This window comes from Natator depressus, chromosome 27 (assembly GCF_965152275.1).
Source record: "Natator depressus isolate rNatDep1 chromosome 27, rNatDep2.hap1, whole genome shotgun sequence".
NCBI lineage: Eukaryota > Metazoa > Chordata > Testudines > Cheloniidae > Natator > Natator depressus.
In genome coordinates, this window is record NC_134260.1 from 2,134,388 (window position 1) to 2,162,079 (window position 27,692).

General features: G+C 55.2%; 1 protein-coding gene across 2 annotated transcripts in view; it reads left to right on the forward strand.

The window, feature by feature from the left end:
* Nucleotides 1-27,692, forward strand: part of PLCD3 (phospholipase C delta 3) — a 56,415-nt gene that overhangs the window by 2,047 nt on the left and 26,676 nt on the right. For both annotated transcript variants that reach the window (XM_074940818.1, XM_074940819.1), the window contains exon 2: nucleotides 26,267-26,428. In XM_074940818.1, the coding sequence (XP_074796919.1) occupies nucleotides 26,267-26,428 (162 nt within the window). The remainder of the gene's footprint in view (nucleotides 1-26,266; nucleotides 26,429-27,692) is intronic.

The window sequence follows — 27,692 nt, forward strand, 5'->3', positions numbered from 1 at the left end:
CTTTTAAACTCAAGATTTGACCTTGGGAACAGGAGCTTCGAATGCAAGTGAGATGGCCAGAGACCTCCAGTGCAAGCCCTGGAGCAAAGGGGCATGTCATAGACTCAGAGAGCTTAAGGCCAGAAGGGATGATTAGATCACCCAGTCTGACCTCCTGTAGGGCACAGGCCAGAGAGTTTCCCCCAGTCACTCTTCCTGCACTGAGCCCAATGGTTGATTAAAACCTCTCTTCCCGGCAGGCCCCCAGTCTGCAGCTGATCTCAGGAACGGCATTATTATTATGTATTATTTGTAACCACAGGGCTCCAGATGGGGGCCCAGAGAGGCCATAGACCCACATGCTGTACACATGAGGCCCAGCCCCAAAGAGCTGACAGTCCGGTATCATCCCACCCCTCTAAAGCCGCCATCCCCTGTGGATAGCAAGTGCTTTAGCGATGTGAACTGGTCCCAGTGTCTGCAACTCTTTGTCCGGCGGGGGGGGGGGGGGGGGGAGAGTCACTCTATAGCTTTACCTCAGTCCTGGGCTCTGTTCCTGCGCTGACACCTTGGGAAGGTTGCTTCCTCTCCCTGGGACTCCGTTTCCTCCTCTGAAAAGTGGGGACAGTGATTCTTTCCCTTGATTGGTTGCAGTGTGGGGAGAAGCGTAAGAGCTAAGTAGTAGCATTTATTATGCTCAGCCGTCCAGCTCCTGGGTTCTGGTTCAACCAAGTGTGACCTCGGGCAAGTCACTAACCTTTCTGTGCCTCAGTTTACCCAGCTGTAAGATAATAGTCCACAGTGCTATGGCTGCCGTAATCTGAGGATCTCAAAGCATTTCACAAGCATGAGTGAGTTAAGCATCACAATCCCCTTGAGAGGCAGGAGAGTACTATTATTCCCATTTTGCAGGTGGGGAAAGTGAGGCACAGAGAGGGGAAATGACTTGCCTAATGAGCCAGTGGCAGAGCCAGAACAAAAACCCACGTCTCCTGACTCCCAGTCCTGTGCATCAGCCATAAGACTCCTGTAGGTGGAGGGCAAGGGCTTGTCTACGTGGGGCGTTAATTTCACTAACTTTAGATAGTGCACGCTCAAATAACCTGCGTAAACACAATGCTGTTCTTCAGAGTCTGCGCCGGCTGGATAATCTGTACTCTCTAATCTGATTTGCAAGTATATTAAAGCTCTTTGAGATAGTGAAATGAGCATGTGCCAAGATAAGGTTCTCCCAGGCCAGCATTGCGTTCACCGAGATGGAACTGCAGCTGACTCAAGTGCAGCAGTGAAGGGGTTAAGGTGTTAGTTGCCATGGGGGAAATGTTGGGCAACATTAAGCTTTCCTCCAGGGAAAAGCACAAGGGCTGACCAAGGTCTGGCACTGCAGGGGTGTGTGTAAGCCAGGCAGGCAGGACCAGAGCACACAAGGCTATCTCGGCTGCTGACCTGGCCCAGAAGAGGGCTCACACTTCAGGCTCCCAAGTGGAGGGATTCCAGCCTGTCAGTCAAGGCCCCCAGACTTTCGGGGAGCCGTGCGCTGAGCCCTGCCCCTGTGCTCCGCATTTCACTCCTGCTTTGGAGACACCCTGCTCAACGTGCTGGCTCCTGCGGATCCCTGACTCTCCCCATCCATCGTATGGGGAGCCTGGGCACCCAGCTCAGGGCTGGGGACTCCACGAGGCAGAGCACCTCTGGTGGGTGGTACAGCACTGCAGCGCCCAGGTACCTTGGTGGGTCTGGCCCTCAGATCGAGAGAGCTCGGGTGCCCTTTTCATTTGATGAGACTCCCGGAAGCCTTCTGGCCCAGACACCTGTAAGTGACGCATCCCTGGGCTAGCTTCCTTTCTGGCTGAGTGCCTCTGAGGCCATCAGAGAGCGATTTGTCCTGCTACAGTGTGCTCAGCTCACGTGTGCTGGCCAGGGGGCCTGACCTGGATTATTGTGGACCCTGGCTTTGGATCCGGAGCTACTGGTGCCAGGCTGGAGCGGTTCATGGGGGACAAGGGGGTCCCAGGACTGTGCTAGTGACCAGTTTGTGGAACCGCGAGTGAGTGAGCCCAGGGGCTCTGTGCTGTAGCCCAGACGTGGTTACCCCAGGCCAGGGAAAGGGTTATCCCTTGGTGGAGAGGCAGCATCTGATGGAGTCAGGGCACTGTCTGATTTTGGAAGCCGTCAGGTCACATGAAAACCGGAGCTTCTGCCCAGCCCCAGCAAGGAGCGTTCAGTTCATTTTCCCGTGGTGTGCACACCTCACCTGACAGCAGGAATGGAGCGAGGGGCAGGGGAGGGCCAGAAAGAATCCCCCCGTGGCTCATCTGAATGAGTTGCTGTGTGCCCCCTGGATCTGTACAGCAAAAGGGACTTAACCCCCTGCCCCACACAGGGGCCTGGGCTGAATAAATCTGTCTTTGGATGTGCAGGGTTTGCCCAGATTTCTCCCATCATCCTCTGCTTTCCCCCAGCCCAGCAGTGGGGCAGGGACTCCACAAGGGCTGCCCTGGGGGGGCTTGGAGGGACGGGAGGCAGAAATGCTCTTACACGTGTGTGAGAGAGAATTTCACTCCCGTGACTGGTGCTGGATTGATACTTCCAGGGGCAAATCCTCTAGCCACAGAGCAGGCACAGCCAGGGCGAGCGCCCCCGCCCCACCTGGAGCTGAGGGATAGGGGGTGGGGGCAGAAACAGGGCGGAGACTGCTCAGGCTGCCCCCAGAACAGTCTCCTGGCTGGGGATTTACAAGGCAGCCACCAAACCACTTGGCATAAAGCTGGAACTCAGCAAATTGCTTCCGTTTTCTCTCCTCCCTGCCTGCCTGTGGCCCAGCCCAGAGAGCTCAGGCAGGAACCAGTTTGCCATTGTCACTGTTGCCCTCCAAGCTGAGGTTTCATGGAGAAAAGCTCAGCTTGGCCTCTGGAAAAGCAGGCGGGGGGTCCGCGGCTGAGGCCCTCGGTCACGCCCAAGGGGCCCTTCCCAGGTTGCTGTTGGGAGGAGGATGCTGGACGGGTCTGAGCTGCACAGGGAGGGGGAGGAATGTGAAAGGCTGAGGTCCCTGCACTGGAGGATGGCGGCGGCGGAGGGGAGAGTGACAGTGCAGATCTGGGACACTAACAGTGAGTGGAGGGAGTCCCAGTTCGTTAGCTCACAGGGCCTGCCTGGCCATTGCCCTGCACCTCCTGCAGTCATTCACACCAGTGCAGAGGGTGCAAATTGCTCCCTTTCCTGCTTAGCAGCGTTTCACACTTACTTTGCACTGGTGTAAATGGTGACACATGGTGCCGGGCAGTGGAGAACCTGGCTCCAAATCTGTGTAACCTTCTGGACTGTCTGGCCTGCAACCGACTGGGCCGAGTGCTCTCCTGTGAAGCAGGAGACTTCTCTGTAGTTCCCGTGGCTTGTGTGTGGCTGTGCTGGGGCAGGTGTGATTTAGGCACCCACAGGGAGCGGCGATGGAGCAGGAAGGGGCCATTGTAACCGCGTCGGCTTCTGGCCACTGGCTGGATTCTGATGCTTTAGCTGGTGTCAGTCCGGAGTCACTGCACTGACTCCAGACTTACTCTGATGTCACTGAGGGTATGTCTACGCTAGGAAATTAGGTCGATTTTATAGAAGTCGATTTTTAGAAATCGATTTTATACAGTCTATTATGTATGTCCCCACTAAGCGCATTAAGTGGGCGGAGTGTGTCCTCAATACCATGGCTAGCATCGACTTACGGAGCGGTGCACTGTGGGTAGCTATCCCACAGTTCCCGCAGTCTCTGCTGCCCACTGGAATTCTGGGTTAAGCTCCCAATGCCTGATGGGGCAAAAACATTGTCGCGGGTGGTTTTGGGTACTTGTCGTCAGTCACCCCTCCGTCCCTCCTTCCCTGAAAGCAACGGCAGACAATCGTTTCGTGCCTTTTTTCCTGGGTTACCCATGCAGACGCCATAGCACGGCAAGCATGGAGCCCGCTCAGCTCACCGCTTCTGTTGTGAGCATTGTAAACACCTTGTGCATTTTCCTGGAGTATGTGCAGAACCGGGCTAAGACGCCAGCACGAGGACGATTGTGAGGAGGACATGGACACAGACGTTCCTGAAAGCACGGGCTGTGGCAGTTGGGACATCATGGTGGCAGTGGGGCTGGCTGATACAGTGGAACGCTGATTCTGGGCCCGGCAAACAAGCACAGACTGGTGGGACCGCACAGTGTTGCAGGTATGGGATGATTCACAGTGGCTGCGAAACTTTCGCATGCATAAGGCCACTCTCCTTGAACTTTGTGAGTTGCTTTCCCCTGCCCTGAAGTGCAAGAATACCAAGATGAGAGCTGCCCTGACAGTTGAGAAGCGAGTGGCGATAGCCCTGTGGAAGCTTGCAATGCCTGACTGCTACCGGTCAGTAAGGAGTCAATTTGGAATGGTCAAGTCAATTGTGAAAACTGCTATGATCCAAGTAGCCAACGCAATCACTCACGTTCTGCTATCAAGGGTAATGACTCTGGGAAATGTGCAGGTCATACTGGATGGCTTTGCTGCAATGGCGTTCCCTAACTGTGGTGGGGCGATAGACAGAACACATATCCCTATCTTGCCAACCAGCACGTAAACCCCAAGGGGTACTTCTCAATGGTGCTGCAAGCACTGGTGGATCACAAGGGACATTTTACTGACATCAACGTGGGATGGCCGGGAAAGGTGCATGATGCTCACATCTTTAGGAACTCCGGGTTGTTCAAGCAGTTGCAAGAAGGGACTTACTTCCCAGACCAGAAGATTACCGTTGGGGATGTTGAAATGCCAATAGTTATCCTTGGGGACCCAGCCTACCATTTGCTCCCATGGCTCATGAAGCCGTACAAAGGAAGCCTGAACAGTAGTCAGGAGCTGTTCAACTCTAGGCTGAGCAAGTGCAGAATGGTGGTAGAATGTGCCTTTGGACTTTTAAAAGCGCGCTGGCGCTGTTTACTGACTAGGTTAGACCTCAGCGCAACCAACATTCCCATTGTTATTGCTGCTTGCTGTGTGCTCCATAATATCTGTGAGAGTAAGGGGGAGAAGTTTACGGCGGGGTGGGAGGTTGAGGCAAATCGTCTGGCGGCCGATTTTGAGCAGCCAGACACCAGGGCAATTAGAAGAGCACAGTGAGGTGTGCTGCGCATCAGAGAGGCTTTGAAAACCAGTTTCATGACTGGTCAGGCCACGGTGTGACGGTTGTATGTGTTTCTCCTTGCTGCAAACCTGCCCCCTTTGTTGATTTTAATTCCCTGTAAGCCAGCCACCCTCCCTGCTTCAATCACAGCTGGCAAAGGAAATAAAGTAACTATTAAAAAGAACAGGAGGACTTGTGGCACCTTAGAGACTAACAAATTTATTTGAGCATGAGCTTTCATGAGCTACAGCTCACTTCATCGGATGCATTCCACTCTAAGGTGCCACAAGTACTCCTTTTCTTTCTGCGATACAGACTAACAAGGCTGCTATCTGAAAAAAATAACTATTGTTTTAAAACCATACATTCTTTCTTTATTAATTAAAAAAAAAAGTGAGATAACTGACAGGGTAGCCCGGGTGGGGTGGGGTGCGGGAGAAGGGAAGGACAAGGCCACATTGCTTATTGTAGCCACACTACAAATCAAAACTGTTTGAATGACAGCCTTCTGTTGTTTGGGCCATCCTCTGGAGTGGAGTGGCTGGGTGCCCGGAGCCTCCCCACCCCGCGTTCTTGGGCGTCTGGGTGAGTAGGATATGGAACTTGGGGAAGAGGGTAGGCGGTTATACAGTGGATGCAGCCAGAGGTCTGTGCTCTTGTTGGCTTTCCTGCAGCTCCAACAGATGCTTCATCATGTCTGTTTACTCCCCCATTAGCCTCAGCATTGCCTCCTGCCTCTTCACGCCCACTTAATGCTTTTTTTGGCCTCTGCCACTGAATGCCTCCATGCATTAAGCTATCAGTGCGGGAGGACTGTATGAGCTCAGAAAACATGTCATCACGAGTGTGGTTTTTTTGCCTTCTAATATGCGATAACCTCAGGGACGGAGATGATAGGGGGAGCATAGAAACATTTGCACCTGGGGGGAGATAAAAAGGGAGAGTAAAATTTAAGATGATACATTTCTGAGAACAAAAGGGAGACTCTTTTACAGTGAATCAAGCAATTCAGAGCAGACAGCACATGTGCTTTAAGTACAAGGTCGCATTTTGCCTTTTATATTGAGCACCTGCTTGTATGGTGACACATCACACATGGCTGGGCAACAGAATTCGGTTTCCAGGCAGCCATGGTAAGCCTTTTGGTACGCGGGATTGGCGTCTTACGCCTTCAGAACATGTGGGAATGGTTTCAAACTGCAACGCCATCCTTTCCCTTAGCAAGCAATGCCGGTTGGGTTTCACATTTAAAAGGAGGGTTTTCGGTTTTCGGGTGGATGTGCAGCACATACCTCCCACCCCACCGCGTGGCTATTCTCTGGGATGATCCCTTTTAGCCGAGTGCAAACAACCCAGCACGAATGGGGTCCTTTTACTGTTCCTTTACAAAAATTCCCCTATTTCAACCAGGTGACAATGAATGATATCACTCTCCTGAGGCTAACGCAGAAAGATATAGGCCAAATGTTGCTTGAATGCGACAAAAACCCAGGACCATTCGCAGCCATGCTTTGTGCTGCAGTGATTCCAGACTACTTGCTACTGGCTTGGAGTGGTAAAGTGCCTTACCGTGGAGGACGAAATAAGGCAGCCCTCCCCAGAAACCTTCTGCAAAGGCTTTCAGAGTACCTCCAGGAGAGCTTCATGGAGATGTCCCTGGAGGATTCCCGCTCCATCCCCAGACACATTAACCGACTTTTCCAGTAGCTGTACTGGCCACAAATGCATCCCAATTCTTCAGGGCAAATCAAACATTAAACACTATTGCTTCTAAACCCTGTACTGTAGTAACAAATGTGCACTCACCAGAGCTGCCTTCTCCGGCTTCAGGGTCTGGGATCCCGCCTTCGGAGGGTATTGGCTCCAAGGTGATGAAAAGGTCCTGTCTGCCAGGAAGAACTGATTCACTGCTTGCCCGCTGGGCATTCTTCTCCTCCTCCTCTTCCTCATCCACAAAATCCTTCTCCCTGTTGCGTGAGACTCCCCCTTGCAGGTGTCCACAGACAGTGGTGGGTAGTGGTAGGGTCCCCCCCTAGAAGGCCATGCAGCTGATCATAGAAGTGGCATGTATGGGGCTCTGACCCGGAGTGGCCGTTTGCCTCCTTTGTCTTTTGGCAGGCTTGCCTAAGCTCCTTGACTTTCACGCGGCACTGCTGTGTGTCCCTGGTGTAGCCTCTCTCCACCATGCCCTCTGCGATTTGGGCATATATATCAGCATTTCTTCTTTCTGATTGCAGTTCGTCCTGCACAGATTCGTCTCCCCATACAGCAGTCAGATCCAGTGTCTCCCTTTCGGTCCATGCTGGAGCTCGTTTGCGATTCTGGGGGGACTGCAGGGTTGCCGCGCTGACCAAACAGGAAATGAAATTAAAAATTTCCCGGGGCTTTTCCCAGGGGCGGCTCGACCAATTTTGCCACCCCAAGCAGTCGCTGCCGAATTGCGGCCGCGGGACACGGCTGGCCACCCTGCTCACACTGCCGCCCAAGCACCTGCTTGGAAAGCTGGTGCCTGCGGCCGGCCCTGGCTTTTCCTGCGTACCTGGCTAGTGCATCGGAGTTGAGAGTGCTGTCCAGAGCGGTCACCCTGGAGCACTCTGGGATAGCTCCCGGAGGCCAATACTGCCGAATTGCGTCTGCATGACCCCAAATTCGACCCAGCAGGGTCGATGGTAGCGCTATTCCCCTCGCTGGGGAGGAGTTCAGAGGTCGATGTTAAGAGCCCTTTAGGTCGACGGAATGGGGTTGGTTGTGTAGACGCATTCATTATAAAATCGACCTCACGCGGCTAAACTCGACCTAACCCCGTAGTGTAGAGCAGGGCTGAGATCTGACTCTACCCGCAGTTAAATGCCGTGAGCTGCCACCCTGTGATAGGCCAGGGCCGGTGTAAGCGAGTGAGGCTGGCACCCAAGCGCACGTCGTGGCCAGGGCTCAGAGGGGCAGTGTGGGGAGAGGGCTGCGTGGCAGGCAGCAGGCACGGCTGAGTGGGTGCTGCGGGGTCGGTAAGGGGCCAGTCACTGTGTCTGAGCTCCCCTCTAGCCTGGCAGCGCTGCGTGTGTGCTGCACCTTGAGCTGCTGGCCAGGCTGCTCCGGGACTCAGAGTCCCATCAGCTCTGCCTGCCTGCGGACGAGCTCGTCAAACCGGGGCTCAGCAGGCAGGGCTGCAGCGTGTCAGCACATGGGGCAGACCTGCCAACAGGCTGTCCGCAGCAGCGCCCTGCCCTGCCCAGGGAGCCCCTGGAGCCAAACCGCCTCCCCCTTCCCAGGGAGGGCTCCCCGGCCTGCTGCCTGGGCCAGGCTCGCTGGGACGCATCAGGGAGATCCCAGGCACTCAGCGGAACAGGATTTTGTCTGAGGCCCTGGATACAGGGTCCCCCTTCTGCCCATCCCCCATTTCCCTTGGAACCTGGGACACTGGCACTAGCAAAGGAGCAGTCATACAGGATGGCCGGGGTGTCTGCACCGCTGCACGGTGAGTGCCTGCCTGCCCGGGCTGGGTACCGGCTCTCCTTGGGGAGAGGGGCTGGTTGGGCCTTTGTGTACCCTCCGAGCCAGCCACAGTCTGGATTGAGAACACTGCTGGAAGTGCCAATCCTGTATCAGCATCACCCGAAGCAATGCCAGGAGTAGGGCTTGGGGTGGGGTGGGGTGGGGGTCATCCTCTCAGGGGCTAAGCGGGGTCGGGCCAGTACTTGTGGTGCTGCAGGGTGTGGCGGGGTGAGGGCATGGGTGGCATTGCCCTAGCTGGCACCATGCCCCAATCTGTGCTGCAGGGCTGGGAGAGCGCTTTGTCAAATGGGACCAGTGCGTGCAGGGGACTTGTGGCTGCCAGCTGGCCAGCATTCCCATATGTACCCAGTTGTATCTAAGGGGTCAAGGGCCGTCTTTTCTTTTCAAAATTAAATAAACAGTGATCCTCTAGATCAACAACCTCAGATGACAGGTATCAGAGCAGCAGCCGTGTTAGTCTGTATTCGCAAAAAGAAAAGGAGGACTTGTGGCACCTTAGAGACTAACCCATTTATTTGAGCATGAGCTTTCGTGAGCTACAGCTCTGTAGCTTAACCTCAGATGGAGGCAGGTGGGTCAGACCAGAGCGTGTCACTGTGAATGGGGAAGACCGTGGGTTACTGGTTCTCCAATGCCAAGGTGTACTTCTGGCTCCCACCCCTGCCAGGGCTGAGAACTGGAGCGGGTTGGGAGACTTTCTAGGAGATGTTTATTTGTCGGAAATGAAACCAAACCTTTTTGCAGAAAGGAGAGAGCGAGTGAGAGCCAGAGCATGGCCCGTAACAGCCGCTCGCCTGGTGGTCAGGCCCTCCCCTGCGATGGGGGAGACCGAGTGCGAGTCCTTGCCTTGAACCAGGCGCAGCAGAGCGCTGAGGCGTGGCTATGCCGCGGTGGGCTTGCTCTGCTTTCTGCAAGGTCTCGATTTCAGTCCAATGCAGAATGAAAACAAACGTTGGAACCGCAACGGTTTTTGTGAGCTGGAATTCTTGTGCCTCGCCCAGCCCTCGGAGACCCTCTCACCAAAGTCAGTAAGCGGGGAGGGCACTGAAAGGCTCTGCAGCACCCCTCTGACAGGATTAGACCCCCCTGCTGCATGCTTGTTCCCCAGAGAAGCCAGAGGCAGCCCTGGCTTGCACTCGGGGTGACCTCTGTGAGGGGTATCTGGGAACAGCAGCAGGGGGTGCGTGGCAGGCCAGCCTTCGGCTCAGGCCCTGGGAATTCATTTGGCAAGAGAAATATTATTGTTCTGGGCAGTCAGCACCCAGCCACCATTGTTTTGAAGGCTGCATGTGCTCTGCACATTAGCGCCCAGGCAGCTCGCAGGGGGATGCTTCGCCCTGGAGCCTGGACTTGTGCTAATGCTCTCACGCGCGTGTGTAAGTGAGTATGCCTGGGCATATATACGTGCGTCTGTGAGTCCGTGTATGGACATGTATGTGTGTGTCCATCAAAGGTGCTGCACCTAGGGGTGCTGGGGGCTGCTGCAGCCCCTGGCCTGAGGCGGTTTCCATCACATGCAGGGTTTACAGTTTGGTTCAGTGGCTCTCAGCGCCCCCCACTCTACACCTTGCCCCAGCCCCCGGGTGGGTGCGTGTGTGGCCGTGTGCTGCTGTACTGCTGGGGCTCCGTCTGGTGACAGCTGTGAGCAGTCTCGGGTGGGAGGGCTGAAGCAGGCGCCAGGGCCGGAGCAGCCTGCTGTGTGCTGGAGGAGTGAGGGGCAAACGCGGAGGACGCTTTGGGCTGAAGTTTGTGGTGAGTGCCCGGGGGCTGTGCCAGGGGAGGGTCCAGCCCAGCGCACTACCCCCGGCGTGGATGCTCAGACACACCCGCCCCTGCTGAGCGGAGCAGTGCAGCGGGGAGGGAGGAATTCCTCCCCTTGGGAGGGATGGGGAGGCATGTCACAGCTCCGGGGTTAATCGCAGTCCTTCCTAACCCGCCTGGCTTGGAGCACCTGGCAGGACAGGTGCTGCCCTGGCATACGAGGGAGTTTGCTTCTGTGTCTGCCAACGCATCTGTGCACTGGGCTCATTCGGCTCGAACAGTCGAAACAAGGGCAGCCCAAACCAATCCCCATGCAGCATTGCCCTGACAGGACCCTCTACCAGTTCCAAGCGCCCTTCCTCAGCCGCTTGACCCCACTCTGAGGGGCACCAGCCCTGTGGGGTGTTTGGCTCAGTGTCTCTGGGGGCACCAGAGGGGCAGGGGAGCTGTGCACAGGAGAGGGATGCACTAGCTGGAACACTTTGCCTCTCTGTAGCGCTTCTCGTCCGTTTTACACACGTCCCTGCATTCAGCTCCCAGCCCCCAGGGGATGCAGGGAGCGTGACCCCTGCTTTGGGGTGTGGGCGACAGCCTGCCCCTGTCAGTGCCCGAGACACCCAGTGAGTTAGTGGTGGAGCCAGGACCAGAACCAGCCTACGGGCTCCCGCTCCTGTACTAAGCAGCTGCTGCACCTACCAGGGTGCCAGGTCGAGGGGCCTAAACACACCTGCTGAGGAGCTCTGTGTAGCTGGTCTGCAGTGATGGGACACTGGCCCATGCTGCCATGGGGTGCCCGAGGAGGAATGCAGAACACCAGTCAGGAAGGGGTTAATAGACATTCCCTCCAACAGGAGACACTGACAAAGCCCAGACCAGCCGGATGTGAGATCAGCCCCCAAATCCTTCCCAGCCGGGCGATGGGGAGGAGAACTCTTCACCTGGCTCCACGTCCTCCGTGGCGTGACGGGCCCTGAGAGCCAGGCCAGCTTGGGCACATACCAACAATGCCGATCGTGCCTAAGCCGAGCACAGATCCTGGTGCCATGACCCCTCGGGGGCCCGGCCTCTCCAGAATGCCCGGGGCCAAAGATGTGATGTAACACGGGGCTAAAAATAGCCTCTTACGTAACTCGCATACGCCCAGGCAGGGGCCATGGGCACGTGCACGTCATATCACACCCAAAGAGCTAATTGAAATAGACACTCTACAGGATGCAGCAGGGTTAATTACAGCCTAACGAGGCCTATATATGAGATGATCCTAATGAGCGAGTTATTATAACAGAGCTGTCACTTCCGGTTGCGTGGAGGAGAATGTGCAGAGCGTCATGTTCACCCTGAGTCCTGGGCTGCAGGCGTGGCTGGGTGCAGGAGGGAATTCGGGGCTGGGTTGGAGCAGGGTGATGCCAACAGCCAGAGCTTTGGGCTCTCTGGCAAGGGCCAGTGGAGTCTAAGGAGCTCTGCGAAGATTTTTAGGTGCTGCAGGAAGTGACGCCCATAGGGTCCAGATTGACAGGTCCCTGCAGCCTTCTGATTGGCCCATGCTCATTATTTAACCCTGGAGGGTGGCCCAGGCTGTTGGCAGATTGCCAGCCTTCCACCCAAGCCCGACTTTGACTCTGAGCCTGATTCCACCCTGGGGACTACCTCTGATCTCTGGCTCCGACCCCCACCAGACCCTGGCTCTTGCTGCTTGCTCTGATCCCTGCTTGCTGACTGTCCTGCCTCATGGCCATCCCTGCCTTGTGGGCGCCAGCCCAGCTGTGACCGCTAGGCCTGACTGCCAAGGCCCCGTCCCTTACGTGTACATACTTACGAGGGGCACTGTCACAACCAGGGCGAGGGTGGGCAGGCCAGTGCTAGAGTCCAGGTGCCTAGGTCAGGGCTTAGAACTGGGGCTGGAGTCTAGGACCAATGCCAGGAGGCAGGAATGGAGCCGGGGCACAGGGGGCAAAGCCAGTGTCTGTGTCGAGCGTCAGAGTCCATGTGCTGAAGTCCAAGCCAGCTGAGATGCAGGTCCCTCACTGCGGCTGGCTGGGAGTGAGTCCTCGCTGCACGGACGCTGCTGGGAACGCCTCCTGGGCTTACCTCGGGCGCCGGGAGCAAGCGGGGCGTGGGGGAAGCTGTCAGGCCAGCCTTTGGATGTGCTCCGGCCTGTGGAGTTCCTCTCCGCGGGTCGAGGTAGCAAAGCAGGCAGCCCGACCATGGCTGCCGGGTGGCAGCACAGCGGCATTATCTGGTACAGAGCCGGGTTCGAGTCCAACCCTGCAGACCCTCATGGGCACGTCTGCTGAGATGGCTCTGGGGCAGGCTCACGAGGGTCCTGCCCTGTCCTAAGCAGCTGCTGGCTTTTGGTGTCTCCAGTTTGAGCTGCCCAGCATGAGACCCAGAGGGATGGATTCCTCAAACCGCTCAGCATGGTGTCACGGAGTGTGGGGGAGTCCAGGCCCTGCACCCCTCTTCCTGGGATTCACTGAGACTCTCAGCCAGCCAGTAAAACAGAAGGTTTATTGGACAACAGGAACACAGTCCAAAACAGAGCTTGTGGGTACACCCAGGACCCCTCAGTCAAGTCCTTCTGGGGGAGCAGGGAGCTTAGACCCCAGCCCTGGGGTTCCCTGTGTTCCTCCACCCAGCCCCGAACTGAAACTAAACCCAGCCCCACCTGCAGGCGTGGCACACCACGGCCCTCTGAGCCAGTTCGGCATCGTAGGCACCTCTCTGGCCCCATCACTCTCCTAGCATGTCACGGCTTTCAATGTCTTTCCCCACAACGCCTGGGGGGCAGCACAGTGCTCTTATCCCTATTGTGCAGGAGGGACACTGAGGCATGGGAAGGCGAGGAGACTTGCCTAAGGTCACACAGGAAGCCTGTGGCAGAGTGGGGAATTGAAGTTGGGTTTCCAACATCCCTCCGAGTGCCCTAACCACTTGGCCATGTTTCTGCTCTGCAGCTGAGGCTTGCTATCTGTATACTGACCTGGCACTCATCAGCAGAGTGTCTGAGCCTCTTGGCTATTTGTGGGTTTAGTCTCACAACCCCTCTATGAGCTCGGGAAATCTTATCCCCATTGTACAGAGGAGGAACTAAGGCACAAGGTAGATTAAGTGACTCAGCCAGGGTGACACAGCACGTCAGTGGCTGAGCCAGAACCGGAGCCAGGTTTCCTGAGTCCCAGGACCATCCATTTCACATTAAAAGCAGTAACAGACCATACACAAAATGGAAATTGACTTTGTGGATTTCCATTGTCTCAGATCAGGGGAGTGCAGGGCAGGAGGGGTGGGGCAAACAAACATCTAAACCAGCAGAAAGTTGGTTTAATCTAAAAAAAGATTAATCTCTGATGTTAGGACCAGAGGCAAAGAAAGTGACTGTGGTTTCCTTACACTAGGTGTCCCTTTAAAATGCCTTGGGAATCTAGTTTCACAGAGAACAGAAAATGCAAGAATTAAGGGTCAGTAACTGACTTTGTTTTTGGAGAACAGCTGGAAAAGTCTTAGTGTGGCTGAGCCCAGGGTGTGCTTACGTCGCTGCTCCTGCCAGCGAGAGGGGCCCCCTGTGACCAAAGCCCCAGGCTCAGGGGCAAAGACCGAACGGGCTTTGTGCATTTCAGTCGTAGCCCTGGTGGTACCTTCCGGTGCCCTGTGACCTCATGTGACCTCTGCAGTGGTTTCTCTGCTCCCATCTGCCTGGCTTCATTCCCCTTCCCCACCTGGAATACAGAACAATTTATGGCCGGCAGACTGGCCAAACAATTTTTCTGCCGCATCTGAACTGCCGTTCTCAGCAAGAGCAGCAGTTTGGACAGCAGGCCCAGTGACTCACCTCCATTTCCTGCATTACTCAGAGGCTTCCAGTGGTGCCTCCAGCCCACACGAGGCCCGGGCCCAGGGAAGAGAAGGAAAGACTGACCCGATGGGCTGGTTGTGGACAATTCCATTTGGGATCTTTTTCCTGGGCAGCTCCCCATGGCAGAGAGCATGAAAACGAGGAGTGAGTTTGTGGCTTGGGTTGCGATATGAGATCAGTAGCCACCCGTCTCCCTGCCTGAGCCACCCTGACCTCACACCGTATTGTTACTGCAGTAACGCGCAGCATGGCCCCGCTGAGATCAGGGCCCCCTTGTGCCAGGCAGCACCCACGCACATCCAGAGAGACGGGCCCTGCTCCACTGACAACACTGACAGAGTGGGGGAGAGGGTGAAGTGACATGGCCGAGGTCACAGGGCAGGTCAGTGGCAAGGCTGGGAATGGAGCCCAGGTGTTCCAACTTGCAGGCCAGCAGGCTGGCTGCTGGACTGCTTTGTGGCTGTGCGAGGCCTTTGAATAAGGAATCACTAGCTGAGAATTCTCTGCTTGGCCCTGCCAGGGAAGCACCTTGCCTACAATGTGCCGGGCCAAGGGGAATGGGCTGCCACCTCTGAGGAACAAAACCCAGGACCTCCAGGAACCCATAAAACTGGACAGCTGGCAGCACGCACTGAGCACCCTTCTGGGGTTCCTGGGACAGCTCCCTCGAAAAAGGGACGAGTCTGGGAGAACCTGGAGGGGAACCTGGCCTGTGTGTGAGCTAGTGGGTGACTGTGAGTCTGCATGTGTGCCGGTGTAAAACGGGAGGGAGAGACGATGTTAAAAGGAAAACAAGCAGATATTTTCTGCTGAACTAGCCCCTCCCCAGCTTGAGGGTCTGGCACTCCCTACGTGGGGTCCCAGGGAGTTTCTCCTTGCTTCCTTGACCCCTGTGAGCTCTGCAGATTGACAGGCCCCTTGAGATTGTGGCGCATTGGCCCCAGGCATATTGCAACAACTTTTGCCAACTGGGCACAGAGTATCAACACTCCGCCAGTCCTCAGCCTGGGCACATGCCATCTACAGCTCCTCCGTGTAACTGCCTGCCTACCGCTCCCCGATGGGCTGGAGAGAATGATCCCTAGCAGGGGCAGTCATGGAGCCAGTATGGTGTAGTGGATAGAGCACTGGCCTGGCACTCAGGAGTCCTGAGTCTGCTACTGAGCTCTCCTGTGATCTTGGAATAGTCCCTTCCCCCAGCACCCTTTGTCTGGTCTAATTTGGTTGTAAGCTCGTCAAGGCAGGGACAGCCTCTTCGTATGTGTACATATAGATTCTAGCATCCTGGGGACCTCTAGATGTTACTGTAATAATTCAGACAGATGCCTCCCTCTTATTAATATGCTGAGGTGACTAGTGGTCAGTGTTGTCATCCTGTGATGGGATCCCTGGGGTACAACCTGGAACTGGGGTACCGCTGTGCCTCCTTAACTCTCCAGCCTGGGCTGACTCACAGTGCTTTGCTCGTGACAAGCAGCAAGCCCCACCAGGCGCTGTGATCACTCAGCACCACAGGATGTGGAGCCCCCCACTCAGCTAGATTGCATGAATGCTCCGAAAACCGCGCATGAATCACACAGAGAAAGGCACCAGCCAATTCTCTCGAGCCTGGCACCCCAGGAATAGACTGTCTTTCCCTGGTCAGAAGCCTGATCAGTGTAAGTTCATTACCCAGTCCGCCCCTCCCTCGATGCGGAAAGGACACATACTAGCCTTTGTATCTGAGCTAAGATTTCCCAAGCACTTCCACCAAAACACACTGCTTTAGGTAAAATATAAAACAGATTTATTAACTACAGAACGATCGATTTTAAGTGATTATAGGTGATAGGCACAAAAGGTCAGAGATAGTTACCAAAGAAAATAAAAGGTAAGCACACAGTCTAAATCTTAAACCTTATTACACTAGGCAGTATTTGGATCAAGCAGTTTTATCACTCCAAGGAATGTTGTAGGTAGGTTACAGTTCTTAATACACAGGCTTCCCCTTTAAGCCTGGGCAAGTCTCCTCAGGTCAAGTCTTTGTCTTCCCAGCATTCTTGTTGCTTCCAGCATTGGTGGGTGAAGAGAAAGGTAAAAGCATGATGCCACTGTCCCTTACTTTATCTCCTCAGTCCAGGTGCCTGGAAAACACTAGCCCCAGACATGTCCTGGTGGGCTTTGCTGAGTCACAGAGTTGAGCAACCCCCCCCCCCCCCCGCCCGCCCTTGTGTGATGCTTGTGCAGCTTTCTTACAGCATTGTAAATCCCTTCTTTACAACTCCCCTGCTGACTAATGGTCATTTAACACCCTCCTGGGAGTGGATCCTCTCTGTTGTCACTGGGGAACTGACAGTGGATGACTCTCAAACTTACCACATTTCTGTATTTCTGTAACAACCATATGGCACAATCTCATACCTTCATACACACTAAGGATATACATATTTGGACAGAACAATGGGTTTCAACAGATCATGACCTTTCCTATGATATCTTCTATGACATGCTTTGTATGAAATATATCATAATTATATGACAGGGGAGAATATGGGGGGTCCAGGGTGCTGCTTTGAGGTACAGAGTGCTATGGGGAAACCAAGGCACAGAGCAGAGAAATGACTTGCCCAAGGCAAGCTGATGGCAGTCAGAATTAAAACTCAGGCGTGCCAGCTCCCAGTACCATAATCTATCCACAGCCTCTTCAATGGGCTGGTGTTAGATATTTACTTTGCCCAGTATTACGGTTCAGTCCAGGAGTGAACGGGTTAACGGTCACACACTGGGCTGCTAAGGGGAGTCCTTGTCAGCTGCTTTCTGATTGGCTAGAAGGGCTTGGGAACAGCACAAGTAAGGTAGCCCGAGGCAGCCTGTGCTCCACATTCAGGGCCAGGGTTAGACAGGGGCCAAGGAACCCGAAGATGCAGGGAGGTGCCTGGTGGGGTTTGCAAAAGTTAGTCCCCGTGTTTGCAGACCCAGCATTGCAAAACAAGATTGCAGAGAGACGATAGAGGGTCTCTGAAGCTAACAGCTGCTCCATTGGCTTTCTGGGTATACCCAGATGCCCTTATCTGGGGAGCTGTTTATAACTAGCTGGGACAGTCCAGCAGTATTTTTAGAGTCTCCCATCGCGGCTCTGGCAGTGTTCAGAACAGCAGCTCCGCTTGTCACCACCTGACCTCTGGGGAGCCAGGAGCCGGGAGCCAGAGCGGCTGGAGAAATGGGCTGGCTTCCAATCCGCGTGGCCTGCTGGACCCATCACTAAACTCCTCCAGAATTCTCTGTACCTAAATCCTGCCCCGCCCAGGGAAATGCTGTGGTTTTACTGCATAGGGAGGCGAGCCGGGCTTGGGGATGGGGCCGTGGATTCAACAGCCTTTGACCCCCCACGTAGCAAGAGTGGTGGAGCAGCAGCAGCCACAGAGGGACGTGGAGCCTTTTCCATTGCACAAGCTGTAGGGTAGGAATCCACCCCCCAGAGCTCCTTCACTCAGGCTCCTGGACTGGAATCAGGTGCAGGGACTTGTGGTAGACGTTTGCAATCCTTCCCCCGGCACGGTCGCTGGAGGGCCCTTGCCTCGGCAGTGCTGATTTGCGTTGCTATTTCTCCCTCATAGAATTTTTTTGCATCTGTTCCCAAGGGGATAAAACTGCCCTGGAGAACACTGAGCAGGGTTGAGCCAGAGCTGCCAGGAACAATCTGGATCAGAGGGTGCCCTTATGTAAAGCTCCCCCACCAAGCTGGCCCAGTAAAATCCTCTTGAAGGCAAAGAGCAAAGGGATGCTGGTGGGGGAAGCAGAGCTGGAAGCTGAGGCGGAAGTAAGGAGCCATGTCCTCTCCGAGTGGAGCTGGCTGCTGGAGGAATGTGCAGGATCAACACAGAGCCCGTGTTTAGACAGGAGGCGCTGAGTGTTTTTGGCCAGCGAGAGATGGTGTCAGCTGAGGAGAGGACAGTGAAAGTGGGGAGGCCAGAGCCCAGGTGTCCAGAGGTACAAGCCAGGCCAGTCCCCTGCAGCAGGCCTGGCTCAGCCTCGGGATGGCCGAGCCTCCTTGCACCCTTCATCTCTCCCCTCTCGGGGCTGGGGCCAGCTTGGGCAGTGCCCTGGGAGAGCCAGCGGCCAAACCCTGCTGCTCTTGGTTTGCCAGAACTCCCGCTGCCGTGCTCACGGGCAGGGCAGAGCCGGCTCTGTGTGTGAGCGCGAACGGCCCAGCGCGGAGGGGCCAGGGGAGGATGGCCTGGATGTGCCCTGGGTGGTGAGTCTGTGCCAGAGGCAGGGACAGGGATAGCCATGGGGGCTCTCACAGCACTGGGGTTTCTGAGTGCTGGGCTGGAGCTGGCCTCCTAAATTAACCCTTCAAAGACTGTAGGCCTCAGAGTAATCCTTTGCCCTTGGCTAGCCCCTTTTCATGGAGGATTTCAGGCACTGCAAATTGGTGAGTCACGCAGGAGTGAAGGCTCAGGTGTGGCCGGGAGCTGGGCGAAGGGGGGCCAAAAGAGTAAAGTGATCTGCCCTGTGTCCCTGGGGGGAGTGCCTTGCAGTGGGGGAGGAAGTCCTGGGTGCGAGGGGCTGCGGCGCTGCCTGGGCCCTGTGGGCATGGCTGGGATGGCATTTGCAGCCTCTGGTAGTTCTAGACCCTGGGTTGCAGTTTCCATCTGTTGGCATCAGTGCTGAATGCGGCCCCCCCGTCTGTGCTAGCACCACAAGCCAAGCCCACTCGGGGGAGGAGTTGGAGTGACAGTTCTTTCCTAAGTCTCCATGAGGACTGGAGCTTTCAGCATTTGCAGTGAAGGGGAGGGAGCAGCGTAGTGAAGCACAGGCCTGAGTATCACTCAGGACGCCTGGGTTCTATTCCTGGCTCTGCTCCTTGCCTCTCTGTGTGACCTTGTGCAAGTCACTGCACCCCTCTTTGTCTCAGTTTCCCCATCTAGGAACTGGGGATAATAATGACCTGCCTCCCAGGAGAGGCGTGAGGGCTAGTTAACTTGTGTGTGTGAGGTGCTTTGGAGTCCCTGTGACAGAGCTAACTCAGTGCTGAGTAGGGGGGTCAGTCTGGGCCTGGCTGGGAAGCAGAGCTGGGAATTACGCCTGGCCGGTGAGTTTCCAGCCTGGTTCTTGCACTGGTTTAAACCCTTGTCAAGCTCCTTAGTGTGCTCGGAAAGCATGGGGTGGAGCCCCTGGGCAGGCTGCTCATTGCACGGCTCTGCAAAGTGCAACCGCGGAGAAGGGTCTGAAGGTAACACGGGAGAGCGATGCTCTGGGGACACAGACAGGAGCTGGCTCAGGAGGCACCGCTTGGCCAGATGTGAATCAGTGTGGAACACACAACACTGACCAGGGGCAGGCTCAGGGCTCCAGTGAGCCAGAGGCAAAGATTGCTCAACCTTCCAGGGCTGAATCTAGGAACTGCGATCACGGAGTAAACTCCAAAAGTGGCCAGAGGTGCTTTCTCTGCTCTGGAAATGGAGAGCGGAGGGGTTTTTGTGGGCTGGGAGGGGAGCAGGGACTGCCCCCCAAAGCCACTGTAAGAGACCAAGGGTAGATAACTGGGGTGTGGGGCATGCTGTGGATCTCAGAGAGCCTGACCCAGTTTCCACTGAGATCAACAGGAGTCTTTTCCCTGGCGTCCAGGGGAGCTGGATCAGGCCCTTATGCTGCTGGCCTCTGTTCTACCACCACTGGATGGCACCTGGGGCGTTCCAGCTGCCTCCAGCGGATGCGTCCAGCGGGCTGCTTGAAACAGGACTCTACGGGGCCAGGAGCGGAAGGCGTCTGCTCCGCTTTAATCATCACAGGTTAAGTAGTTTTGTTTCTTCCCTGTTCCTGCCTTCAGTCAGCCCAAGCATTGGCAGAGGCCCGTAATCTGGACTCTGACACATTTCCCCACTGGGAGGCTGAGCCCTTAGAGTGAATGGAAGTGTTTCCATGGAGTGGGAGCAGGGTCAGAGTGAGTCAGTCTCTCTCTTGCTTTCATTCTCGTGTCCAGCGGTGTGGGCCTTGCCGAGTGCGCTGGGCGATGCAGGGGGTGGGGCTGGGGGCAGCCGTGTGCCTGGGCCTTTCTGATCAGTGTACTCATTCATCAAAAGGCTTCGGAACCTTGGCGCACGAAAAGGGACCCTGTAATCTGGGCAGTGTCGGGCCCGGGGGGAGATTCGTTCATGTTTCCATTCCATGAGGGAGAAATCACGTACAAGAAGCAATGGAAACGGAGTTTACTCCCCATTTCTGGCTATTTCCCTGACAAGCCAGTGATGGATTTTCCATGGCCCTTGAATTTCCATATAGTCTGATGAGTTTAAGAGACACTGGGCCTGGTACTCCTCTCCCTTCCCCCAGTTTTACCCCTGGGTAACTCCATTGGCTCAGTGCAGTGCCTCCCTCTCTATGCCTGCGTCAAAGGAGAATCAAACCCACCAGTCAGAGAACAATCCTCTGTTCCAAACCACTTCCTCGCCCTGTGCTGTTTGCAGCACCAGCTGACTGCAGCGGGGAGGAACTGCAGAGCCAAGCTTACTTCTCACCATGCATGTGGCTTATTTGTGTCTTGCCTTTCGCTCCGCATAGACAGGGAAACTAGGCTGGCAGTGTTTCTAGTCAGTTTCACTTCCTTCTTCCCCTGCTAGGGCAGAGAGCTGGGTCACATTCCATGGGGGAAGGTTTAAGACTGGGAATCTCATCGGAGCCTGAGGGAGTTTGGTGCCCAAATCCCAGTGAAATTCCCTGCCCACCTTGGATGCTCTGCTGATCCCAGAAAAAACTCTCCCTTCCCCCAAATAAAATCTGTAGTAGCTTTTGTAACCCTTTAAAAAATGTATCTGAGAATTAAATGTGGGGCTTAAAACTAGCACCTCTTTAGCTCTGTGCCTGAGTGCCTGGAGCATTTAGTAGGTCCGAATAAATCCCTGGGTGAGTTTAGGTCCTAAATCAGGCCATTGCCTGGTGATGAGTTTCAGACCAGATTATAGCTGGATGCTGTTGCATCCCCTGCCGCTCTGGGGGGCTTCGACACAGCCAGTAATTTGATTTACTTGTTGCGATTATGTGTCCTTTACTGCACAACACTCTCCTTCGGAAACCCACCCAGAGCCAGCGGTTGTCTCGCCTGCTGCACGTGGGGTAGACAAGAGCAGCCTGGAGCATCAGGTACACTCTCCTCCGAGTCTTTGGCCTCAACGTCGGGATCACACCGAGGCTAAGAGGCTAAGGTCCTGCCCTTTCCCACTGAGAGGGACCTCGGCCCTGCGTTTAGGATGGAGGATGTTCTGCAAGTCCATAGCAATGACTTGGGTGGACGTGTGCTCCACAGCGACCTTGGGACTCAGCTGCACCGGGTGTTCCCTAGTTAAAGGTACCAGCGCTTTGAACTTCACCAGCATCCTGCAGCGGTGGGTGTCCAAGTGCTTCTCAAACAGCCTTACCGCCCCCGTGGGAGGCCACGGCCCCCTGCCCGTAGCATGGGCTCCTGGAGAGGCTGAGCTCCTGGGGGTAGCAGCAGATGCTCAGCCCACCTGAAAAGTGCTGGTTGCTGGTGTCTGAAAATCTGGCCCTGACCTGTGTGTGCGGGGCCCTGGGAGATGTGGCCCAAGCGCACGCAGTGACAGACACAGGAATAGAACCCAGGCGTCCGAGCACCCACTGCCCCCGCCTGCTAACTTACCATGCTGCTTCCTTTGTTATATTTTACTAGCTCCCATTCTAACCTTCCCTGAGATCGTGCTGGGAACACGTACCCCTTTTATTGAGACCCCTCCCGGGAAGATTGCAGGTCGGCATTGGACTGTCGAGGAGAGCGGCCCCCAGGGAAAGGTTCAAGGCAAAGCTCTGCTCAGAAGTGCGTGTCCCTCGCTGTGGTTTGCGGGAGGCTGATGGTTTCTTGGCTGCTCTCCAGGGCGTGGATTGGTCGGGCAGGCAGGATATTTACAGCCGAAGCCCAGCCTGCTCTGTGTTTACATCTAGAAACCCTCACAGCTGCCAGCTCCCTCCGTGCTTCACTTGCAACATGGATATTTGCTCAAGACAGGCTTGAGTTGAATGGCACTGTGATTGCAAACGCCACGATGCCAAGGAGACCGAGGGGTGCGGCATGAGCTCTTACTCCGGGCTCTTCGTGTCCCGAGAGCACCCAGCACGCAGGATGGGGTGGGGAACAGAAGTGGTTAAGGCTGCAATTTTCAAAGGTCTCTGCTTTCAAGTGTCTCAGTTTTGGGGAGCCGATCTGGAGGGACTGTACAGTGTCCGACTGGACACTTGGCCTAAGTGATCAGACAAGACATTGCCAGAGCCGAGCGTGGAACCCGCGTCTCCCGACGCCCAGCGTGGGGCGCTGGACCCTGGGTCATGCTGCCGACGCCCCACCTGTGTTGCCCAGTGTCCTAGGAACTGTCTGCGTCCGGCACCGTTCCAGTGAGCAGAGAGCTGCAAGATCCATGCAGCTGCATTTGTCTTGACTCAGCCATTTCAGCCTTGGGATGTGGTGGGATCGCAGCCACTTGCCGTCAAGACGGGGCGTCTCTTTCTAACCGATGTGCGTTCACTCCCCAGAAGTTCTGGGCAGGGTGCAGGAATGCCTGGGGCAGGCAGGAGCGCAGACCGGGAGATTGTAATGCTCCCTTGGGGCCTGACCATCTAGCCCCGGGATTCCGTTCACAGCTCCCGCTCTGCACAGGTGTATTTGAATCCGGAATAATCTGGGCTGCTGGTGCTGAAGACAGAGGAGTCTGGGTGGTTTTCCTCATGCGGTGCAATGCACACTGGGATCTTCCCCCCGGAGACCTGGGAAGATCGGGGGGGGGGGGCCTGTAGGCTCTGCGGGAGACGAACTCTCTCAGGGTGTGGCTATGGCCTGACATCTGCCCACACACAGGGCCAAAACAAACACACAGCGTGCCCCTCCACCTCCCAAGCTCTTCCCTCGAGCGCCCGCACAGAGGGGAATGCTGAGCCAAGGGCGCCCTCAGCACTGTTACAATGGCCTCTCAGGCTGCACTTGGCACGCCATGATCTCAGAGCACCTCTGCTCGGATAATCTCCCAGGCAATGCAGTGCGGCCTGCTCCATGCTGATCGTCAGCTGGGGTCCGAAATCAATCTACCCTCCTCCCATTGGATATTTGTTTGGATTAGTTGAATTGGCCCCTTTGGTCATTCTTCAGATGCCTTTACATAACATCACAACACAGAGCATCCTGGCCAATGCCCGTGCTTGGCTTAACCACAACCCTCCTGCAGCTCTGAGAGGAGACGCGCTCCTGGGCTGGCAGGCAAGGCACAAAGCTCTGTCGGAAACAGATTCGGACACTATCCAGTTCTTAACACTGACCGAGGGAAACGCTGTTCCACACAACAGTTATTTAGCCTGTGGAACTCACTGCCACAGAAACCCCTGATGCCAGGAACGTCGCAAGATTCAAAAGAGGCTTGGATATTTCCATGGATACCAGAAAATCACGAGTTATCTTAATTATTGCTAGCAAAAATTCTGGCAGGGATATTAACCCTCCTGCTTCAGAGCTTGAGCCAGTCTCTCGTAGAATCCCAAGGGCTTCATCCCCAGGGCCGAAGCCTGAGCCCCACTACCCGGGGCCAAAGCCCAAGGGCTTCAGCCCTGCGTGAGGGGATGGGAACCAGGTTAGAGGCCTGGGGAAGAAGCCCTGGGGATTCGGCTTTGCTGCCCTTCCACCCCTCCAAGAGCAGTGGCAGGGCTCAGGCTTTGTTCCCCCGTCCTGGGGTCGTGTAGCAATTTTTGTTGTCAGAAGGGGGTCATGGTGCAAGGAAGTTTGAGACCCCTGTTGTAGAGAAAGGAACTGGACCTGGCCACAGGTGGAAGAGGTGAAATTCCATTGATTTCAGTTGAGATGTAGCCCCTTCGGCATTGGCTGCATGGGAAAGTTGCAGCTGCTTCACTTCAAGGGGTTTCCAAACCAATGTAGGTGAGAGGAAGGATGGCCCCGTGGCTAGGCCATGAGCCTGGGGCGCAATTCCCAGCTCTGCCACAGGCTGCCTGCGTAACCTTGGGCAAGTTCCTTAACCTCTCTGTGTCTCCCTTCCCCATCTGTACAATGGGGGTCATAGCACTGCCTGACCTCACTGGGGTGTGTGAGGATAAATACCTTAAAGCTTTGAGGGGCTCAGACCCTGTAGTGATGGGGGCCAGGCAAGTCCCTCAGACTAGCAGGTAGCTCCTGGGCAGCTCACCTGTGTGCGCTTATTTCAGTTTAAGAGAAACTTGTGTCGGTTTCACTTAAACCTCTTCCCAGCTGACGCACACTGCACTGGAAGAGGCTTTTTCCTACTGAAGCGAGTGTGCGCCCCGAGCTCTGCACTGGTTCCAGTTCACACTGGAGGCCCTGCTGCTCCTGCAACATGCTCATGTTCACAAGGCCTCAGGCGTCAGTGAATTTGGCCCAAGGTATTTAAGGGAGGGAGTGGGGTCTAAGGTGAGAGCAGGGGTCCTAGGAATCAGGACACCTGGGTTCCACTTCCAGCTCTGGGAGGGGAGTGAGGGTTCGAGCCGAAGGACTGGGGATCTGGCTCCATTCTTGGTTCTGGGAGGGGAGCAGTGTCTAGAAGTTGTAGCAATGGGGGCTGGAAGTTGTTAAGAAAAAGTTAGCATATGTGACTCCATTTTGGTTTGGGGCCCACCATTGTCTAAAAGCAAACACATCGTGCACCAGGAGGAGTGCTCCTTAGATACTGCATTCCTGTGAAAACCCCCCCCTTGTTTCCAGCCTGTCTCGACTCCTGGTTTCTGTTCTTTGTCTGTTCCTAACTCCCTGCCTCCTGGCCTTGATGTGGGCCTCCCATCCTGATAAGAAAAGTTACTGATGCATTGCTTTAGGACCAGCTAATGTAGTTAAAGTAATGGTTTAGCACGGGGAATGTACCTAGCAGGGATAGGTGGTAAATAAGGGAAGGGTTTGTCTATTGGCTAAGGTTTCCAGGGCAACATGCTTTGCTAAAAGGTATATAATCTTTGTATAACCTGCATGCGGGGTCCCCTCCTGATTAGGAGAGGGGCACCACACTCGAGCGTAATAAACTTAGTATCTTTGGGAACTCTGCAGTTGTGGACTTTGTTCGTGTGCCTCAGCCTAGACTCGAACTGTGCGTGACCTGTCAGCTATAATTCACAGCAGTTTGTGTGCGTGACCAATTAGGTATAATTCGTAACAAAGTCAGGATGCCTGGGTTCTATTTCTGGCTCTGCCATTTACCTGCTGGTTGCCTTGGGTAAGTCACTGCCCCTCTGGGCCTCAGTTTCCACATGGATAACATGAGGGGTGGTGTGAGACTAAAATCCGTACTGTTTATGAAGTGCAGCGAGGTTCTGCTCTGCAAGGTGCTATCGAAGGGCAAAGAGCTGTTAGCGCCGTTTCTCCTTGACCTGCCTGCCACGGCCCAGCTTCCGATTCATGTTTCTCCTGCAAGAACGTTACCAGGACCCGTCCACTGAGCAACACATGGAGCTTCCTGGGCTGATGCCCACACGATCGGCGAGCCAGGGAGACACACCAAGGGTTGCCATCTCAGTAGCAAACCCTGGCGACGTTCCAGTTGTGTGATGCTCGATACCATTGTGAGACCTTCTAGGCCATGTGTGTGTGAGAGATCAGCTGTGGACAACGCGTGTGTGTGTGAGAGAGAGAGAGAGCACGAGCGAGTGCAGCCGTGGACAGTGTGGGTGTACGACCTCTACTGCCGTTAGAGGAGAATTTCCGTGAACGCAGGCTGTAGGCACCTGGGTTGGATGGAACGGGAGGCCCCACCTTCTAGAGTGGATGCTGCCCATGCCTTTGAGCCGGTGTTTGTGTGTTCGTTGGTTAGGGACATTGGTTCCCTGCAAGGCAGGACAGAACGCTGACTGTGCAGTGGACAGATGCCCCTCACACTCCTTTCTCACAGGGCCCGGGTCAGCTGGCAAACCTCAGGCACCGGGCGGGCGGGCCAGCTGGCTCCTTGCAGAGTGACGCTGCACTGGCAGCCGCGTTACTAGCCTTGCCGCAGAAGTGGTGGCTTTGAGGGACTGGATGGGTTCTTTCCCTTTGCTCCCTGCAGGCCTGACAGATGATGAAGACATCAAGGTGATGCTGAAGGGCTCCTTTCTCTGGAAGATCAAGTCACGTAGACGGAAAAAGGAGCGGTTCTACCGCTTGCAGGAGGACGGCTTGACCATCTTGTCTGAGAGCTGCTTTAAACGGGCTCGCTCCAAGCAGATCTGTAAGTCCCAGTGGCTGAGGCTCAGGGGCACAAATACTCCTGGAAACAAGAAATCCAGATCCCTGTTCAGAACCTAGAACCCAACCCACCTCCAACACAGAACCGAGAACCCCTCCCACCCACCGACCTAGAACCTAACCCCCAACCAATGCAAATTTTACAGCCCAATGCTCTGCCCAATGCATAATGTAGAGCACATAACCTAGAACCCGAGGCCAGAAACTAGAACATAAAACCCCACCCAACACAGAACCTAGAACCCCCAGCACAGAACCTGGAATCCAGATTCACCCACCCAAGCACAGAACTTAACTGGCTCAAGTCTGGAGCCCTGTAAAATCCAGCTGCATGCCTTCCAGTGTGATGAGCCGAGCAGGTTCTCAGCTCCAGGCTCCTGTTCCTGTGCCCTGGCAGGACAGCAGACACAGGTAACAGGTTTAAGGTGCATTTTCATCCTTTACCTCCCAGTCATGAAGGTCCCTCACTCTGCTCAGAAACCCCTCCCTCTCCCCCATCAAAAGCATTGGGTTTGATTTCTGGGTGAACAGAGATATCTCCTCCTCGATCCTGGACATGGCGACCCTAGACACTGCTCTGATGCTTCACAACAGCAACTGCTGTCAGTGTCTCTATTGGAGACAGCAAATCCTACGCTTACGTGGGCTCCGTCTGGCCTGGGATTAGAACGACAGAAATTAGAGATTAAATCATACCCATTATGTCATAGACCCATTATGTCATAGAATCATAGAATATCAGGGTTGGGAGAGACCTCAGGAAGTCATCTAGTCCAACCCCCTGCTCAAAGCAGTACCAGCCCCAACTAAATCATCCCATCCAGGGCTTTGTCAAGCCGGCCCTTAAAAACCTCTAAGGAAGGAGATTCCCCCACCTCCCTAGGGAACCCATTCCAGTGCGTCACCACCCTCCTAGTGAAATAGTGTTTCCTAATATCCAACCTAAACCTCCCCCACTGCAACTTGAGACCATTACTCCTTGTCCTGTCATCTGCTACCACTGAGAACAGCCGAGCTCCATCCCCTTTGGAACCCCCCCTTCAGGTAGTTGGAGGCTGCTATCAAATCCCCCCTCACTCTTCTCTTCTGCAGACTAAATAAGCCCAGTTCCCTCAGCTTCTCCTCATAAGTCATGTGCCCCAGCCCCCTGATCATTTTCGTTGCCCTCCGCTGGACTTTCCAATTTGTCCACATCCTTTCTGTAGTGTGGGGCCCAAAACTGGACACAGTACTCCAGATGAGGCCTC